General features: G+C 46.7%; 2 protein-coding genes across 8 annotated transcripts in view; both read left to right on the top strand.

Moving 5' to 3' along the window:
- The first annotated feature begins 350 nt into the window (after nt 1-350).
- On the top strand, nt 351-6,324 carry DDX52 (DExD-box helicase 52). The gene is made up of 15 exons (XM_059865987.1): nt 351-466; nt 602-818; nt 1,127-1,257; nt 1,455-1,640; nt 1,867-2,010; nt 2,778-2,889; nt 3,131-3,203; nt 3,278-3,481; nt 3,850-3,940; nt 4,127-4,249; nt 4,475-4,625; nt 4,866-4,941; nt 5,113-5,184; nt 5,302-5,394; nt 5,657-6,324. The coding sequence occupies exons 1-15, from the start codon at nt 380-382 to the stop codon at nt 5,742-5,744; spliced, it is 1,848 nt and encodes a 615-aa protein (XP_059721970.1). The 5' UTR covers nt 351-379; the 3' UTR covers nt 5,745-6,324.
- A 1,322-nt stretch (nt 6,325-7,646) lies between these two features.
- The window catches only part of SYNRG (synergin gamma), a 36,612-nt gene continuing 25,470 nt past the window's right edge, over nt 7,647-18,788 (top strand). For 2 of the 7 annotated variants that reach the window (XR_009489198.1, XM_059866185.1), the window contains exons 1-9: nt 7,647-7,740; nt 11,211-11,251; nt 12,566-12,684; nt 13,893-14,023; nt 14,303-14,408; nt 14,662-14,773; nt 15,896-16,186; nt 16,893-17,120; nt 18,542-18,619. Coding sequence is in view for 6 of the 7 variants with exons in the window: in XM_059866185.1 (XP_059722168.1) it covers nt 7,670-7,740; nt 11,211-11,251; nt 12,566-12,684; nt 13,893-14,023; nt 14,303-14,408; nt 14,662-14,773; nt 15,896-16,186; nt 16,893-17,120; nt 18,542-18,619 (1,177 nt within the window). In the remaining variant the exon portion in view is untranslated. The remainder of the gene's footprint in view (nt 7,741-11,210; nt 11,252-12,565; nt 12,685-13,892; nt 14,024-14,302; nt 14,409-14,661; nt 14,774-15,895; nt 16,187-16,892; nt 17,121-18,541; nt 18,620-18,788) is intronic. The other 5 variants (XM_059866190.1, XM_059866189.1, XM_059866186.1 and 2 more) reach the window with 4 other exon arrangements.

Genomic DNA, 18,788 nt, shown 5'->3' with positions numbered 1-18,788 from the left:
CTGCCACGGCTTCAAGCATTTCTTTCCTCGGGCACCTTGCGAGGCGGGATTTTATGAGCACAAATCAAGGATTAGCAAGGAGTGGTTGTGCACGGGGCAGCACCCGCACCCTCCTCTGCTCCGTGCCAGGCTCCAGGCGGAGCCGGACGGGGCCACACGGAGGCGCCGGCAGCGCACAGGGGGAAGGAATTCTCCCTCGTCACCCCCGTGCTGTCGCGACAGCGTTTCCATGTCGCCGCGGCCTAGCGAAGCCTGCCCGCGCCGTTGCCATGGTAACGAGCCGCCATGCCGCTCGCGGCCCGTTGCCATGGTAGCGGCGCTCGGCCGGAAGTGCTCCCGCTTCCGGCGGCGGCGCGGGGGCTGCTGGGAGCGCGGCAGCATGGAGACCCACGAGCTGTTCCGCCGCTTGGGCGCCGGGGCTCGCTTTGACGTGCGGCGCTTCGGGCTGGACGCGCGGCGCTTCGGGGTGCGGGGACACCGAGGGGAGGGCTCGGGGAGCGGCCCGTGCGCGGTTTAGGCTCCGGAGCCCCGTCCCCCCCTCGGGCGCGGCGCTGAGGAGCGGGGCCCTGCCATGGCGTCTCACCCTCCTGTTCTCCCGCAGGTGGTTAAAGGGAACCGCGGCAGCGTCTCGCTGGAGAGCCTCGACTTCTTCGGGAATAAGGAGGGAGCCCCTCAGGGAGCTGCGGAGGAGGGCAGGGGGCTCGCAGGGGCTGAAGAGGAGGTGAAGCAGCAAAAAGATGGAGCGGGGAAAAACGATGGAAAGAGGAAAAGAACGGCAGAAAGCAGTGAAGGGAAAAGAAAAAAGAAAAAGACACGAGGTATCTGCACACACACACGTGTATCCCTGTCAGAACCATCAGAGAATCCCAGAATGGTTTGGGTTGGAAGGGACCTTATCACCCATCCAGTTGTGGGTTCCTTGGCTGGCCTGGCTCAGAGCTGATCTCATAACTGGGCTAAGATTCGGTGCTGAGAGCTGGGGATGTGGTTGCCATCCTTCTGGAGTCTTCATTAGTGTTCATGAGAATGAGAGAAAAAATGGTTCTGAGATTTTTTTTTTTTTGTCTCCAAATAATGCTTGCCTGTGTTTTACTAAAGGAAATTTCAATTTGTTTGCAACTTCCAGGAGCAGTATCAATGCCAGAGCTGTCAGAAAACAATGGAATAAAGTGGATGTCCTCTCTGGAAGCAAAATTTGAAGATGCAAAAGAAAAAAAACCTACTGCAGAGAAGCTTGAACGCTTGAGGAGAGAAAAGGTGGGACCAGGGAATTCTGGTGCAGCAAGAGGTGCCTGGTGTTCTGTGGGTGTTTGATCCAAAATTGGGGTTTATTTATGGTGATTCCTCATTGGAGGAGGGTGAAGGAGCGTGGGGGAAAGAGCCAGGGGAGGAATCCACACGTGGTGAGTTTATGGTGTAAATTAAAAAGAAGGAGTTTGTCTTTTGCCTCGCAGGTCAATCGCTTCAGGCACCAGCACAGGATCAGCATTCAGGGAACAGATCTCCCTGACCCCATTGCCACCTTTGAGCAGCTTCAGGAGGAGTACAAAGTCCACCCTAAAATCCTGGAGAACATCCAGGCTGCAGGCTTCCATGTCCCAACAGCCATCCAGATGCAGGCAATTCCTGTCATGCTGCACGTGAGTTCTCTGGGGCTTCAGGGACCCTACAGAACCTGGGGCTGCCTTGTGCCACTTTCAAAGCTGGATCAGCTTCCTCCTAACTGAAAGCTTGGCTTTTTCAGTTTTCCTCATCTGTGCTTTCCTGAGGTATTTTGGGTCAGTTTGCAGCATTGATGTTTAGGGGAATGGAATTTTTACTCTTTTTTTTCCTTGCTGAAATATAAGTTTGGTTTTTTCCTTACAGGGTCGGGAGCTTCTGGCTTCAGCTCCTACAGGGTCTGGGAAAACACTGGCATTTTGTATCCCTCTCTTAACACATCTGAAACAACCCAGGAACAAAGGATTCAGGGCTCTGATCATATCACCCACCCGAGAACTTGCCAGCCAGGTGTGTGTTGAGGGAATCTCACCCTGAGGGGCTGCACTGTTTTCACTCTGCATCAGCAAAATAGCTGCTTAGTAAATATTTTTTTTCCTTTATTGCCCTCACATATCAGAGAAAGCTAATTTAAATGTTTCTTTCAAGTCTTTTGACTTCTGTGGAGTAGGTACATATCTATTATCTCAGTCTAATCTCAATGATTAGATTAGAGGCTCAAGATTCTTTGATCATATTTTAAACTGCCCAGTGCTCAGGTGCTCTTAAAACCTCCTTTCCTACTTGAGATTGCTATGAGAGATTTATCTGTTTGTCCCAAAGTTGGAATATCAAGGGATAACTTTATAACAAAGCTGTGTTATTAAAATGAAATAAAAATGCCACCTTTGGGCAGTTTTTATTCATGTGAAAGAGGGTGCCACATGTGGTAGTGATGTGAATAATGTGTTAAAGAGCTGCATTTTATTTTGCTAAGGAAACCAGAGAGATTTCTCTTGACTCTGAAATCAGGGTGAGGTTTGAAGCTCTAGCTTCAGGATTAGGTTGCCCAGAGCAGCTGTGGCTGCCCCTGGGTCCCTGGCAGTGCCCGAGGCCAGGCTGGGCAGGGCTTGGAGCACCCTGGGACAGTGGAAGGTGTCCCTGCCATGGCAGGGGGAACTGGATGAGCTTTAATGTCCCAACCCAAAGCATTCCATGACTCCACGATGGCCAGCAGTTTTTTGGTTAGGAAAGCTCATCAGCTCAGTTTGGAAATCCAATCTCTGCTGCCTTTCCAGACCCACAGGGAGCTGGTGAAGCTGGCAGAGGGCACAGGCTTCAGAATCCACATGATCCACAAGGCAGCTGAGGCAGCCAAGAAGTTTGGGCCCAAGTCTTCCAAGAAATTTGGTAACTGTTCTAATGACTGAAGTGCTTCTAAAAAATGTAAAAGTGTCACTGACCTTTCTCTTTGGGCTGTGTGGTTTTGAATAGATGGTTAAAAAGTGGCAGGGAAGAAATGGGAAGTGAGAGGACACAGACTCTACTAAACTGTACCTCTGGCAGATTGGGTTGGATCTGAGATTCTCAGGGCTCTGTTTAGGTTTATTTTGTGTCTTTTTTTGACATTTTGCTTCTTATCTTGTAATAGATATACTGGTTACTACTCCCAACAGACTCATTTATCTGCTGAAAGAAGATCCTCCAGCAATAGACTTGAGCAGGTAGGAGAGTCTGTTTGCAGTGTGCTTTGCCCCTCAGAAGGGGCTCTCCTGAAAACCAAATCTCTTGTTCCTAGCGTGGAGTGGCTGGTGGTGGATGAGTCAGACAAGCTGTTTGAGGATGGCAAGTCAGGATTCAGGGACCAGCTGGGCACAATCTTCCTGGCATGCACCTCCCACCTGGCCAGGAGGGCCCTGTTCAGCGCTACCTTTGCCCACGACGTGGAGGAGTGGTGTAAGCTCAACCTGGACAACCTCGTGCTGGTGTCTGTTGGGGCAAGGTAGGTGTTGTCTGCTTCATTTTTAAAAAAAAAATCCTGGGAAATTGTTTTCTCTGCATCATCAGCCTGCTTGGTTTTGTGGCTGTTGTTAGTCAGCACTGCAGGTTGTTTGTCTCCAGAGAAAATTGTGTAGGCACGTAGATATTTCTCTTGTGTTGAATAAAGTGTTCTTTTCCTTTGCCAATTACTTTATCATCAAATAAACATCAATCTTAGGAGCATGCACTGGTTTTGTTGTGCAGTATTTCTCATCCACCAGGTTATATTTTTATTGGGGTTATATATACTACATATATTTATTAATATATAAATTTTTGTTAATGTATATAAAAAATACTAAAGTGTTTCTGTTGGATTTCTGGTTTCAGAAACTCTGCAGCAGAGACAGTAGAACAAGAGCTGCTGTTTGTTGGATCTGAGACAGGAAAACTAACAGCAATGAGAGAGCTTGTTAAAAAGGTATTTTGGAGAGACTGAGCATGTTCCTCTTCCTGTTCACCTGAGCTATGGTCTGCCAGAGACTCCCAATTTCCCAGGTCAAACACTTCTCTGTGACACACATTAAACCATTGCCCAAATCTGCTGTGTCTCAGTTTCTACAAGGAAAAGGACTTTGGAACCTGAGATAAACTTACTCTTTTGCAGGGTTTTGCCCCTCCAGTCCTTGTTTTCGTACAGTCTATTGAGAGGGCTAAAGAGCTTTTCCATGAGCTTATTTATGAAGGCATCAATGTGGATGTCATCCATGCAGACAAGACTCAACAACAGGTAGGAGGATTTTATTTCTTTTCAAGAAAAGCTTTAGAAAGAAAGGTAAAAGCAGGAGTGTTGGAATGTAACTCCAGGTAACCGTGGCAGCAAATTCCTGCAGGTTTTTGTTCAGAGGTTTCGTTTTGTTCTTTAACATCGTGAGAACTTCAAGGAAACAAGTTCACCTCCTTTCTCAATTGCTATTGGATCTGTTTCCAAATATCTATTCTGTTCTTTTCCTAGAGAGACAAAGTAGTGCAGAGTTTCAGAGCTGGGAAGATCTGGGTGCTCATCTGCTCTGCATTACTGGCTCGAGGGATGGACTTCAAAGGTGTGAACATGGTCATCAATTATGATTTGCCAACGAGTGCAGTGGAATACATCCACAGGATAGGTGAGGCATGGCTCAGAAATCACCTTCTTTTCCTCATTTCTGAGGTCTTTAATGTAGATGCTCAGCACTCTGTGAACCTTATTTAGATGTTTCAGACATAGCTGTGCTTTCATTCACTGGGAACAATGTTGGGGATTGGCTGCTTGGTATATTCTTGGTCTGAACATGCATCAGGAGGCTGGGGCTGAAAGGGAGATGTCTAAAGTAAAATCTCTACTCTGCAAAATGTGTGCTTGGCAGGTCGTACTGGCAGAGCAGGACACAGAGGGAAGGCAGTCACTTTCTTTACAGAAGATGATAAACCTTTATTACGGAGGTAATATGTCTGGATTAATAACGTCTTTATTTCTCGCTTTAAAAAGAAATCACCACAAAACAAAAGACCAACAACAAACCAGCCAGTTTGTTTGGTTTGCTGTTTTCCACAAAAATTATTTATCACTTGTCCAAGCACTGGAGCTGATCTCTTCCCTCCTCTCCTTTCCAGTATTGCCAACGTTATCCAACGAGCTGGCTGTCCTGTGCCAGAATACATAAAACATTTGCCCAAACTGCAGAGGTATGTTCATTTCAGCAGTTAACCAGTCTTTTAATCAGTGCTTTTTAATTCTTACGGTAGTTTCTAGAACTAGAAACCCTAGTAATTTCACCTTTCTTCACTAAATGTTGTTCTCAGCAAACAAAAGAAGAAATTCATTAAGAAACCTTTGACGAGAGAATCCATTTGTACCACCCCAAAGTGCTTCTTGAAAAAAGGCAAAAGAAAAATGTAAGTAGGTTTTGCTGAAGAGGAGGTAAGAGATCCTGTTTATCCAGAAACAGCCCAGAACATTTAAGCAAAGCAACAGATAACTTGTTTGGATGAACCATGCAGTCATAATGATTTTAGTGATGAAGTTTTAGTGTCAGTATCTGTCTACTTGGATTAATGACATTTTGCCTTGTGTGGTGCCATGTGTCAGGTGACAGCAGCCTGAGTTTAAGCTACTGGTTATGTTCAGGTGTCTTGATCTCCAATGTGTTTTTTGTAGGAAAACTACAAAGGAAAATCCTAAGGGAAAGAAGAAAGGTAAAGAAGACAAAAATGGCAGTAAATTACAGACTGTTGCAGAAAGCTGAATTTGGGCTGGTGAGCTGGGGCTGACTCCTCTGTCTGTGCTGGAACAGAAGAATGAAGATGGCAGCGATGGTGAAGGGAGAAGAACATTTCTCATGTTTCCTTTGGGGTGAGGGTGGAGGTTTACATGCTAGAAAGTCTCTACTGCAATGCCAGAAGAGAATTCCTGGATGCTTCTTGTAGAAGCTGGAGCATGTGCTCGTGCAGTGAATGCTGTGTATTTCTGAGAGTAGTTCAAAACCAGCATCAGTTTGTGTTACTTTCACACAGTTTTGTACTGCTCCTTGAAAATATTGTTTGTGTAAGATCACCCCTAATACATTTTTTAGACACTTCCAGGAGATTCAGAGACAAAAACCACAATGTTTACCATCAGGTTTGATAAATGCAACTGTCAGAGACTTCCCTGGACACTTCAAAAAAGCCAAAACAAACCCACTTGTATGTGAAAGTAAAGCCTGCTCTACTGTTTTTCTTCTATAAAATTATTTTGAAATAAATTAATACTTTACATGTCTATTAATTTTGTATGGTTTTATAACTGAGCCTGAAACTAGAATAAACAAGGTCATAAAATGCTAATTCAGAGACCTGTGTGTTTGTGCAGCCTCGGTGGAACAAGTCTGCAGGCAAAAAAGGCCCAGCTCTGTGCATTTTCCCTCTCTTCATCGCCCAGCGTGTTCTCAGTCCACCCTGCTTTTATCGTCAGAATTCCAGTCAGGCAGGAATGGCTTCTTTGCAACCACAATCCTTTCAGGAAGAATTTCTGACAGGATTGTCTTGGTTTAATCTAGTTTGGATGGGGCAGCCGCAGCAGCCTGTGGCCTCAGCAGCCTCACAGGGAGGAGTTTATTCCCAATATCCCATCTCACCCTCCCTGAGCCGCTGTGAATCCATTGCCCCTTGTCACTTTCAGGCTCTTGTCGCATGTCCCCAGGTGACCCCTGCGGGAGCTCGGGCGCAAAGGCATCACTTTATTTTCCTTTTTACGGAAAAGCGGGGGTTTAGATGCTGGAAACCGGTGTTCCCCAGGGGCAGCCGGGGCCGCTCGTCCCCATCCAGGCCATCCCGGGACTACCGCAGGGTTGTGGGGCTGAGGAACCGAGGGGCTGTGGGAGTGTGGAACCGAGAATCCGCGGGGCTTTGACTCGATGGAGCAGAGGAATCGAGGGGCTGTGGAAAGCAGGAATGGAGCTGGGCTGTGGGGCTGTGGAACCGAGGGGCTCTGGGGGTGTGGAAGCGGGCAGCCGCGGGATCGTGGGGCTGTGGAACCGAGGGGATGTGGGGCTGTGGGGCTGTGGAACCGAGGGGATGTGGGGCTGTGGAACCGAGGGGATGTGGGGCTGTGGGGCTGTGGAACCGAGGGGATGTGGGGCTGTGGAACCGAGGGGATGTGGGGCTGTGGGGCTGTGGAACCGAGGGGATGTGGGGCTGTGGGGCTGTGGAACCGAGGGGATGTGGGGCTGTGGGGCTGTGGAACCGAGGGGATGTGGGGCTGTGGGGCTGTGGAACCGAGGGGATGTGGGGCTGTGGAACCGAGGGGATGTGGGGCTGCGGAGCTATGGGGCTGTTCATCTGTGGGGCTGTGGAACGGAAGAACCGAGGGGCCGTGGCTCTGTGGAACGGAAGAACTGAGGGGCCGTGGCTCTGTGGAACGGAAGAACCGAGGGGCCGTGGCTCTGTGCGGCCGTGGCTCTGTAGAGCGGCGGAGCCGAGGGGCCGTGGCTCTGTGGAACGGAAGAACCGAGGGGCCGTAGCTCTGTGGAACGGAGGAACCGAGGGGCCGTGACTCTCTGGAGCTGCGGACCGGAGGAACCAAGGGGCCGTAGAGCGGGGGAGCGGCGCGGCCGGAGGCGGTGCCTGCCCGGGCCGGCCCCGGAAGCCGCCGCCGCCGCTCCGCTGACAGACGGCGGGGCCGAGCGCGAAGATGGCGCTGCGGCCCGGGCCCGGCGCGGGGGGCGCCGGCGGGGCGGGCGGCGGAGCGGCCGGGGCCGCCAGGTCGGTGGTGACCGGGGGCAGCGGGCGAGGGGCTGTGGAGAGGGAGCGGACAAAGAGGGGAGGGCGATGATGGGGAATGAAGGGGACGCGGGGAGGGGCGGAGATGGGGGCGATGAGAGGGCTGGGGTGGCGGCTCGGAGTGCAGGTGGGATGTCAGGGCAGGGGGGGTCAGGGCCCGGCTGGGCTGTGCGGGGTTTCTGACGGGCGTGTGGGGGTCCCAGGCTGGGTGTGTCGGGTCTCAGGTGTGGCACATCCTGGGTGCGATGTGGGGCTCGCAGGTGTGGTACGGGGGGTCTCGGGTGAGGTTCATGGGATCGTGGGTGGGGGTCCCAGGTGGGGTTCGTGGGTTGTCAGGTGAGCTTTGTGGGGTCTTGGGTGGGCAGTGTGGGTCTCAGGTGTAGTACCTGTGATCGCGGAGGGAACATCAGGGGCCCAGGCAGGATGTGGGGTCATGGGTGGGGTGGGGAGGTCCCAGGTGTGTTGTTGGGAATGCAGCCACGGTAGCTCTGCATTTTGCTGAGATTTATTCACATTTTTGGGGACCCAGCTGATTTTCCCCGGTGTGTCCAGGCTCGGACAGTTGTGCCCCACTTGCTGTCAGGCTCTGCAGCTGCAGTCTCAGATACTGGGGTGGGAAGGATTTGGGGGTTCTGCCACCCCTGCTTGGTGCTGCCACAGTAAGTGTTCTGTCACTGCTGGGCAGGTCTGTCTGTCTGTGGTCTCCCGAGACCCAGCCTCCCTGGGGACTTCCCTTTTCCCCTCCTTCTCACAAAGGGCACCTTGGCCACAGGGAGGACTGAGGAATCCTGTCAGGAGAAAAAAAACAAACCAGTGGTAAAAGAGATGTTGCTGTGTTTCTGGAAGGGTTGGAAAACTGGATTTCACTACCTTTGAAGACTCTTGTAATGCATTTTTTTCAATGTAGGTTCTTCTGCTATTTATCTCTTGTCCTACTTCCAGGGAGGCTGAGGAAATTTTGCATTTGACAATTAAGCTCATTGAGTTGTCTTGGGTATCTGAATCTCATGGTTTTGTCAGTGCTATTGGGAGTGTTGTCATTGTTGTCAGTTTCAGAAATAAAGGTTCTGAGAAAGAAAAGAATTTACAAATCACCATTGCCCATTGATAGTATTTTGGTTTCTTTGAGGACAAAGTCTGGAGGTAAAGGAAAAGTTCTGTGTCTGTGTGGGTTCTTTGCCTGATTTCACTTCAATTTTTGTGCATTTCTGCCATTCAGAAATACTCTCACAGTCTGTTGCATTGATGGAGTTGTACTGCTTGGGAGTTAAGGGTTTAAAAATCCACTTGTAGATGGGAAAATGTTCTGTGTGGTTTGGAGATGTTTCAGTGAAGTTTCCATTCAGAAAAGGACTTGCTGCTCCCCACGCTCCTGCGTTTTGGCTGAAGCTGTTGCTTGGTTGGTTCGGGGCTTCTTGGTGGTTTTTTTAAGCTCCATATTTAAAATACCCGTTTATTAGGAATGTACAGATTTTTAATACTGCTTTAAGAGGTCTGCTGCAGGGTGATCACTTTGTTCCCTTCTCTTCTTTGTGTTTGTGCAGTGTAGCCAAGGCACTCTCACACAGCACCGTCCCTTTGCTGGCTCCCTCAGCCACGAGAACCAGCTGCTTTCACTGATTGCTCTGGGCAATTCTGCATCTCCAAAAAAGCAGTTCAGTCATAAATTCCCATTGGTGGAGTGGTTTGTGGCCGTGCCAGCGTGGCTGGTGCTGGCAGTGGCACACTGAATCCTGGAGTGAATCCCTGGTGGATCTGAGCAGCACATACAGGGCTGTGCTGCCAGGGCTTGCTTTGGACTAGCTCCTCTTCCAGTGGCCTCTAATCAGCTGAGGGTTTTTGCTTGATTGTTTCTTTTTGTTTTTTTTTTCAGCAGAGACTTATAAATAAACCAGGAGCTCTGTAGAAAGGGATAAATATTTAATAGCTTGGCCTTTACTTGCTCCCAACAAGCAGTGGTACCTCCCGACGCTTGTTCAGTTTACATTGCATTTGCTGGTTTGGAGAATTCTTGTTGATCAGGTTCCCCAACAAGAAGGGAAGCGTGAAGCTTAGAACACTTCTGCATGCTTAGGAGATCTTCAGAAATTACATTTAATATTTCCTCATTCTGTTTGTTTTCGTGTTGGTGCTGTATGCCAAGGAGTGGATTAAAATGACTGAGTTGAGTTAAACAGACTTTGGCTGTGGTGAGAACCAAGCCCTGCACATGTTTGGGGCTGAGCTGTGTGAGTCTGCAGAGTTCTTCAGAGGGAGAGCCCCACATGGTGGGGGTGGAGGATGGCAAGATTGGTCCATTGGGAAGCACGGATGTGTGATAGTTGTGAAGGAGAAATCAGCACACAGTGCTCAGGGCTGAAGAAGAAGCTTCAGGATGATGAAGATCCTGAGTAGAAGAGGAAGTGAAGAGCAAATGGGTTGTCTTGGTGACCGTGTGACCTGCTGCCTGTACAGTGGGGAGGTGCAATTTGCTCCTGGATAAATGCATAATTTAAATTCCTTATTTTATCTTAGTGCTCATATTACACGGTTCTTTTATATTTATAAACCAGGTTGGCTTTCAGGACTTCCTGCAGCCATTTCTGATGGCATTTTCTCTTGTACTCTTCATCAGTTTCTTTACATCCACGCTTGAAATTGAACATTGAATATCTATAAGTGTGTTTCTCTTCCACAGCACTTTGATGTAATAACTGCCTGGGACACTGAGTGAGGTTCTTGTTTGGGAAATTGCTGCTGATGTGGGTTTCTGCAAGTTGCTTGCAAATGAGAATTTTAAACTAGATCCCTTTTTGCTGTTTGGCAGCTGTTTGAGAGCAAGGGCTAGCAATTTCCATTAGGATTTTAGTTGAAATTTTAATGGTTCTTCCCCTAGGTGCACTTGACCCTCGATACGTGAATGAATGTTTTCTCCAAGGTTCTATTTTTGTTGTAATTATATAAGTGAGAAAATAGAAACTCCATTATTTTGTGATGTTTCTAAAGGGGGCAAAAAGTGATGGGGTTTTATGGACAGTACATTTTTCTTCAGAAAAGCTGTTCCTAAGCAGCTGAGAAGTGTTCTCTGGTGGTCCTGCTGAGTCAGATACTTCCAAGAGGAGATGTTTATTCATTCCGTGCTTAGCCCACACACCAAACTGACCTGTTCCCAAGCTGTGTGGGTGCTGAAAGTCTCTTGTGGGTGATGTGGATGAGTCAAAGCCGTGTCAGGGCTGCTGGGAGGATCAGATCTGTGTTTGCTGGCTCTGCACTGCCGGGGTGCTTTGGGATCCCGCTGAGGGATAACGTTTTCCCTTGGATGGGCTGGGTTCTGTGGGACCTGCAGGAGCAGCTGCAAGTGCTGACCAGAAGGTGGGAGGCTCCTGGTGGTGGTCCTGACGTGGAAGTCAAGGTGGATTTTCCACTTGCAATGAAGTGACAGAGTTTCATGTACTCTTGTTTTCCTCCTGCAGCTTCATGTTTCCCGTCGCAGGCGGTTTGGGCCCCCCTCAAGGTATGGATCAGCTTCACATTTTGTGCACAAAATTCTTGACTTTGTTTACATAAATTAGACCTAAACCAGGTCTGCAGTGATGTTCAGAGGTGTGATTATTAATTGAACTCCATGGCTGGTTTTTGCCCTTGAATTGAGCCCTCTCACTCCTCTGTTGGGAAAACCTCCTGTGTGTTGGTGAAGCAGCGTCACCAGAATGTGGATTAAAGGTCCAGGAAAACTACATCTCCCTTTTTAACCTGAATTGGCCTTTTGGATTCTGGTGTTATTTTGAGTGTGGTATTTCACCTCTCTCTGCTTCATCTCCCAGCTGTGTATACCCATGCTGAGTGGGTGTTGCAAGACCTGGTAAATATTTACAAAGCACATCAAGACCCGGGACAAGAGTCACAACCTGTGTGGAAAGCATTAATACAATGGGAGAGCCTCAGCCTTAAATTGCCTTTGTTCTCATTCCTGATGCAGTGCTGTTTGTTTAATTAGTGGAAAATATGCAGAGAATTTATGGGGAAGATGGAGAGTTTTTTATTAAAATCCCAGGGACTGATTCATGGATTATTCCTGCCTGTGTCATGGCCTCCTGGAGTGTTTTTGCATAATTATCTCATGGTGTGCTGGTAACAAGTGCATGTTAGTGTTTGTCTCCCAAGACAGCAAAATGTGAGGCAGGAAGATACTGAAACATAACACACTTGCTTTATTCAGTGAATTAACACATTCCAGCTTGGTTTGTCCAATTTTGTGCATGTTTAGCTTTTACTGACAAGTATTGTTACCATTCTAACACGTGTAGTGGGCTAATTAACCTAATGTGTGCTAATTAACCTACAGACAAATTATCCAGCCAGGTCAGAGTGTGAAGTTGCTTTGTGAAAGGTTGACTTTATTTCCCAAGATTTCTTTTTAGAAGCTGCTGGTTTCAAGAGAAATGGGAATTACCAGCACCAGTCACCCTGGTTAATTAAATCTTTTTAATTGGAAATGACCCTTCCAAAAATCATATGGGAAGAAACCCACAGGGAATCTTTAGGATGGTGGGATAATTCATCAGCTTAGTTACTGAAAAGCCCTGTAATATTTTTCCCTGTAGACTGACCAGTATTTAAACTAAGGAGATTCCGGGGCTGCCTGCAGTGTAGCAAATGTTATTTTTATTTTTAAACAGTCCAGCAAAACTAAGAGTTTTTTACTTTCCTTTGCTGGTTTGGTAAACAAAAAAGATCAATTAAATGGCGGAGGCAAGAGTAGGAAAGGAAAAAAAAAAAAGCTTTTAACATTAACTTGGCACTTGGCTTGTTTAATGTTTCATTGCAGGGATGATTCCTATGCAACAGCAAGGGTTTCCAATGGTTCCTGTCATGCAGACCAACATGCCAGGGATGATGGGAATGAATTATGGCTCTCAGATGCCTCCTGGACCCATGGCCATGCAGGTGTGTGGCAGGGAAGTGTGGGCTGAAACTGCAGAGCCCCAGACTGGTTTGGGTTGAAAGGGACATTAAAGCTCATCCAGTTCCACCCCTGCCACGGGCAGGGACATCTTTCACCATCCCAGGCTGCTCCAAGCTCCATCCAACCTGGCCTTGGACACTTCCAGGGATGGGGAGTCCACAGCCTCTCTGGGCACCCTGTGCCAGGGCCTCACCACCCTCACAGGGAAGAATTTCTCTCTAATATCCAATCTAAGCCTGCCCTCCTTCAGGTTAAGGCCATTCCCTCTGTCCTGTCACTATCATTTTTCTTTTTCCTTAAGGTAACTTTGTGTTTAGTGCTGCCGTTGCTAATTGAGGAATAAGAATGAAATATGAGCAGATAATTTTATATTTTCACTCTTTTATAATCTATTGTTTTCTACTTAGCACCATATGTGCTTATGTACAGATTTGCACTTTGCTGAAATTCAATGTTTTTGCATGACTTTCTAACCAAGTTGCTGTGTCACAAATGGAATTTATTGTTTTGCCATGTCCTTACACTCCCTTCCCTCCCCCAGCTGCAATTTATTATGCTATTCTGGCAAAATTTATAGTAGGAAGATGTTTTTATGAGAGCTGGTCTAAAAATAATAAACAACTTTTGTTCTCTTCCTACGTGTTCTGAGACCAAATGCAAAATGAATGGTAAGAAAAGTAAATTATTTTCTGGCTCCTTCTATCTGCTCTGATTGCCCCAGAATGTATTTCTCAGCAAATGCTTCTGATACAGTTTATTCAGACAAGGTTCCTCTTGGCTGTTGTCATATATATATTGTCTGGGAAATGCCTAGACCACGTTTTCCAGCATCTGTGGTTGGTAGGAGGGAATATAAAAATACTATGAAATCCCTCAGAATAGGAACCAGAAATCCCAAGAAAACCCATATGGAACGGTGTAGGATGGCTGTAGCCTTGCTGCTCTTGGGGCAGGTTGGGTTTGAAGAGCTGATTTTTGCCAGTTTTCCCAAAAGCTGTGAGTCTGAGTGCTTGTGGAGAGGAAGAGTGCCATCTACTGAGGGCACTGCTCCTCCAGCACTCCCTGGCACCGCATCCTGCAGGCTCCACTGTGCTGGCACTGCCACTGGTTTGGCTTTTTCTACGGGGGGAAAAAATACACTGGAGCTGAAAAGCAGTGCCCTGGAGCTGTGTGCTGTGTTTGGTTGCAGGGTGGCATGGCCCTGGGGCCGATGCCAGCAGCTGGAATGCCCTACATGGGACAGGCCTCCTTCCTGGGAATGCGCCCGGCCGGCCCGCAGTACAGCCCCGACATGCAGAAGCAGTTTGCAGAGGAGCAGCAGTAAGTGACCCTGCCCTGGCTCTTGGGCAGTCCTTCTGTCAGGGGGAGATGTGCTTTCTCTGGAGCAGCATTGTTTGGGGCTCTAGAATATTGCTGGACATTCCATTGCCTCTGAAGTTTGTGGTGCTTGTCCAGGTCTGAGAAGAAGCAGGAGTGTGTGCACCAAACCATCTGAATTTGAGACAGTGCAAATGGAGAAATCAAGCAAAACCTGATGTGACAAGTCTCATAAAAATTATTTATCAATATATAATTTTTTTTTAAATCATTCTCCTTCAGGAAGAGGTTTGAGCACCAGCAGAAGTTCTTAGAGGAAGAAAGAAAACGACGTCAGTTTGAAGAGCAGAAACAAAAGCTGAGACTACTGAGCAGTGTGAAACCCAAGGTATGGCCTGATAATATTTCTTTCTTCAGTTTTTTTTCAAAATAGTTTTTAATTGGAGGGTTTCTTTTCAACGAGCAAATCAGTGGGAATTGCATGAGATGCCAGATTATGGCTTGAAAAAACTCTGGAAGAGTCAGTCCTTTGCACACTCTGCCAGCAGGTATTGCTAATTCTGGTACTGAAGAAGTGTGGGTACTGGAGGAAAACTGAGCTGTTCTGTCAGTCCTTCAAAACTTTTTCTGTGCTCTTTCAGACAGGTGAAAAAAGCAGAGATGATGCTTTGGAAGCCATTAAAGGGAACTTAGATGGCTTTTCTAGAGATGCTAAAATGCACCCAACACCAGCAACACATCCAAAAAAGCCAGGTTTGTAATTTTCCTCATTTTCCAACTGAAAATAAAACTCCAGCATTTGAAATCCTCAGCAGGGAGACTAATTCCAGCAAGTATTTTTATTTGGTCATACAAAATGAGTGCATTAACAGTTTTGTAAAATCAAATGTCGTTGTGGCGACTGTTTGCTAGGTCAGGGTATGAGGGTGAAATATTGGATACCAGCCTTTATTAAAAGACTTGAAGTCTTTAACAGAAAGCCTCTGTGCTGTGCTAAATGTGAAGCATCAAGGAAATTGATAAAGCGTTTGTTCTTTTCTAGTCAAAGCATTAATTAATGTTTTGCAGAGTGCTTTTGAAGATGAGAAATGGTATTTAAGTGCTAAGAATGATCAAAACCATATATAAAGGCTTGAGTGGAGTGTCCCAGCTGGCTGATGTGTTGTTGGGCATGGTCAAACCAAGCCTCTGTTCTCAGTAATTACACTGGCAACAATTGCCACTTGAGACTTCTTATGGTCTGCAGTGTAGATTTTTAGTGTCTAGCCTGAAACAAAGCTTATCTAGGCTGACTTTTTCCTATATAAAATTGGTGTCTTTGCTGTGGGTCAGTTTGCTTGGTAAGTTTGCAGTTACAGGTGGTCTCTGACAGCTTCCCTCTGTCTGTAGATTTACCTGTCCTTCAGCAGTTCTGTTGAAATGGGTAACACTGGAAGGGATCAAGCAGAAAATTGTCTACATGAGCAGACATTCCTTTTGTACTTTATGATACAATGCTGAGTTTCTGTGGATAAAACATTCCTTTGAGGGGGTATGTCCCCCTGACAGACCCCATTATGTCCAGTTTGAAATATTACCTCTGGATTTGTTTTAACCCTGTCTGCTTAAGAGAGACAGAATACTTTCACAGCCAGTGTTAAGAACCAGGTTTCAGTGTTCACATCCTAAAATCCTGGGAGAGAAGATGCGTGGTTGGAAGGGGCTGCTCAGTTTTACCTTGTGCCAGTGACACCCTTCACGTGTCAGCACACAGACTCCACGCTGCTCCACCTCGCCCATTTGCTGTGTATTCCCAGTGTTTGCCACTTTTCCCACGTTCCCACCCGTGACCCCTGTTCCTCATCACTTTGCCTTGTGTGTTCATTCCATTTGCAGATCATCCCACACCATCCCATTGTGCTGTATCTGTTTCCCATTCCGCTTTTCTCGATGATGAAGAATTTAGTGACTTTATGCAAGGGCCTGTTGAAACCCCCAAACTGGTGCCTCAATCCACCTCTCAGCCTTTCCATCCTGCCACTGAGGCTGGGCAGCTGCTTTCAGAGAGGGCTGTGCTCCAACCTGTCCCTCCAGCCCAGGCTCCAGTGCTATCCACCCTGCATGGTACAACTGGGCAGGTTCCTTATTTTCCTACCTCTGCATCTCCATCCAATACCCATAAAACAGGTAACTCTAAAGTATCTTCTTTTACATGTCACCCTCTGAGCTACACAAAGTCTTTGCTTAATTTGTTGGGGTGTTTTTTTTTCAGTCTGGCTGGAAAAAATAATTTAGGCAATTAAGCAGAAACCTGCTGATCCATGGAAAAAGATTATTTAAGTCCCCTTCTTGCTTCCCTTAGAGCTGCCTGTAAGAGCAAGTCATGTGTGGATCCAAATACTGCTAAATATACACATGCCTGATCTTAGGTGAATGAAATCTTGTGTTTTAGCCTCATCCTAAATCTGTGGGGTAGAAAAAGACCCAGTTGAGATGGTGGTATATGAAATAATGATTATGCTGCTGTGGAGCACTTGTGTGCTTCCTCCCTTGGAAGCTGAAGGGATGTTGGTGAGATGAACATGAATTTTGGAGATGTAAGTAGATACTAGGCACTTCTGCTCCTGATGCCTGGATGATTATGCAACAATAATCCTAACACAGGAAATAGTTTTGTGTCTTCCTCCTCTTACTTGTTTTTTGCTTGTTGAGTTTGTTGTGTTTGTGGTAAGTAAAGGGCAGAACTAGGCTCTGAAAGTGTCCAGAGAGGGTGGTGCTGTTGGTCTGAGCTGGGGCTGATCATCTCTAACTCATCAGTGGTACCAAAAGTGTGGCAGTGCAGTCTGGGCAGTTCGTAACAAAGTATAAATAATTCCTCCTGCTGTTTATTCAGGCTCTTCCTTGGAGGAGAAAGCCTTAGCTAATGGCTCAGATGAATCTGAACAAGAGCAAACCAAACTTAAAACGTCCGAAGTTGGGCACAAAGCCTCGGCTGCAAGCCAAGCCCATCCCAGTCTCACCAGCAGTGACTGGGATGTTGTAGGTGGACATGAAAGTGGTCCCACTGCTGCTGCAGAGGTGCACAAGGCTTCAGAACAAAACAGAGCAGTTGAAGAGTGTGGTGAGCAATCAAAACGTTTGACAGAATTTCAATCTAATGAGATGCTGCTTGGTGCTAACGCTCTGTTCACTAATTCCAAGGCCAGCCCTGCATAATTTTGCTCTGAATGCCTGCTTGAATAATATGTCAGTGCCTCCTGCTCCTTGCTCAAAGTGTAACTGCCATGATTTTGCTCTGAACTTTCTCCATGTGAGTTTATTGTTGAAATCACCTTTAACATGTTTGTTTAATCAGGTTTGCTGTTTTAAAATATTCTCTCCTGTCTTGGGGACAAAGGAGTTGTGGTGTCTGAAGATATTTAAAAAAAAACTGTTTAGGGAAACTTATCACTAAAGATGGTCAATGCCATGGTGGGTTTTAATCTTTTAACCTTGAGGGGATAAAATCTTGCCAGGTTAAAACTCTTAGCTAGTTAATACTTATTTCTCAAGTATTTGCTGCTCATACATATTATGTGTAAAACTACCTGAATATTCAAAAGATGGTCTAGAGGAAAACTTAAAACAAGGCTTTGTTCCAGTTTGAGTTTTGTTAAAGCTATTGACTAAGTATGGAAGGGGGGTTAAAACTGAAAATTAACAAGATCTGAGGAAGTGGCAAATTTATGTTGCTTGGTTGGTGAAATTGAAGGAATTGCTTATATTAGAATGTGCTTGGAGTTGTGGGATAATTAGAAATTAGACTGCAGTCAAGAGGGAATCCATGTGGAAGATGAGGAGATGCAAGGATATTGGGAAAGACAATGAAATCTGAAATGATGCTGATTTTGGTCAGAGCTCCATCCAAGATGAGCATAAAATCTGCTGAGGGAGACTGAGGAGAAGAGTCCCCATAGTGGAGAAGGAAATATCCGATTTTTGGGGAGTGAAGTGTGGCAGATCATGTTCCAAAAGCCTGTAGGAGTGAAGGTGGCTGTGGTGTCCCCTGGAGCTGCAGGCTGGGAGCAGTGGATCCAGGTTTGTGGATGTGGGATATGAGGTTCAGTCCCTGGGCTGTTTGTGCATTTCCCAGGGGAGGATGTTCTGGGGGAACATTTTGGGGTTTATGGTAGCTATGGATTTATTTACTCCACAAATAGCCCTAGCAGGGAGCTGATGGGAAGCTGAATTTGTTCTGACAGAACTGCTGTGAAACTTGAAGACAGTGAGACTTCAGGTTCTGTACACCTGGACTTTAAGAGGGAGGCACGTGAGGAGCTCCTTATTTCATTACATATAACTATAATCTATTACTGCCACATCATTCTTGTTATTATTTCATATTCCTGCAGTATCTGTTTTTCCTCTCAGCACAGTGATTCCTATCTGAAATCTTTGCCTGAAATGCTGAATGATGCTGACCAGCTGCAGTGTAGTCTCTTCAGATCATTGTGCTCTGTGTCCTAATACACCTGTTTCTCTTACTGAATGGAATACCTTTAGGAGTTGGAGTGTTCCCTTCCCAGGACCCCATCCAGCAGATTATGCCTCCCTGGATTTACAACGACAGCTTGGTCCCAGGTAAAGCAACCAGTGGGCATTTGGCCAGCTGGGCAGTGCAAGGTGTGAATGTACCTGTGCTTGTATGGCCACTTATTGATCAAAGCTTCATTCCCTCATCAAAAGATTCCTGGATCTTTGATGTGTTACATATTTATGGTGTCTTATCTGCATTTGAAGAAACAGGGTT

The sequence above is a fragment of the Haemorhous mexicanus genome, chromosome 22 (genome assembly GCF_027477595.1).
Source record: "Haemorhous mexicanus isolate bHaeMex1 chromosome 22, bHaeMex1.pri, whole genome shotgun sequence".
NCBI classification, from domain to species: domain Eukaryota; kingdom Metazoa; phylum Chordata; class Aves; order Passeriformes; family Fringillidae; genus Haemorhous; species Haemorhous mexicanus.
The sequence above is the reverse complement of the archived record's forward strand: the minus strand, read 5'-3'. Positions and strand labels throughout refer to the sequence as shown.

Excerpts from the sequence above, each read along its gene's own strand:
- DDX52 (XM_059865987.1), top strand. The coding sequence starts at position 380 with ATGGAGACCCACGAGCTGTTCCGCCGCTTGGGCGCCGGGGCTCGCTTT. Across the intron at positions 467-601 it reads TGGACGCGCGGCGCTTCGGG|GTGGTTAAAGGGAACCGCGG; the intron begins GTGCGGGGACAC and ends GTTCTCCCGCAG. Across the intron at positions 3,941-4,126 it reads TGAGAGAGCTTGTTAAAAAG|GGTTTTGCCCCTCCAGTCCT; the intron begins GTATTTTGGAGA and ends ACTCTTTTGCAG.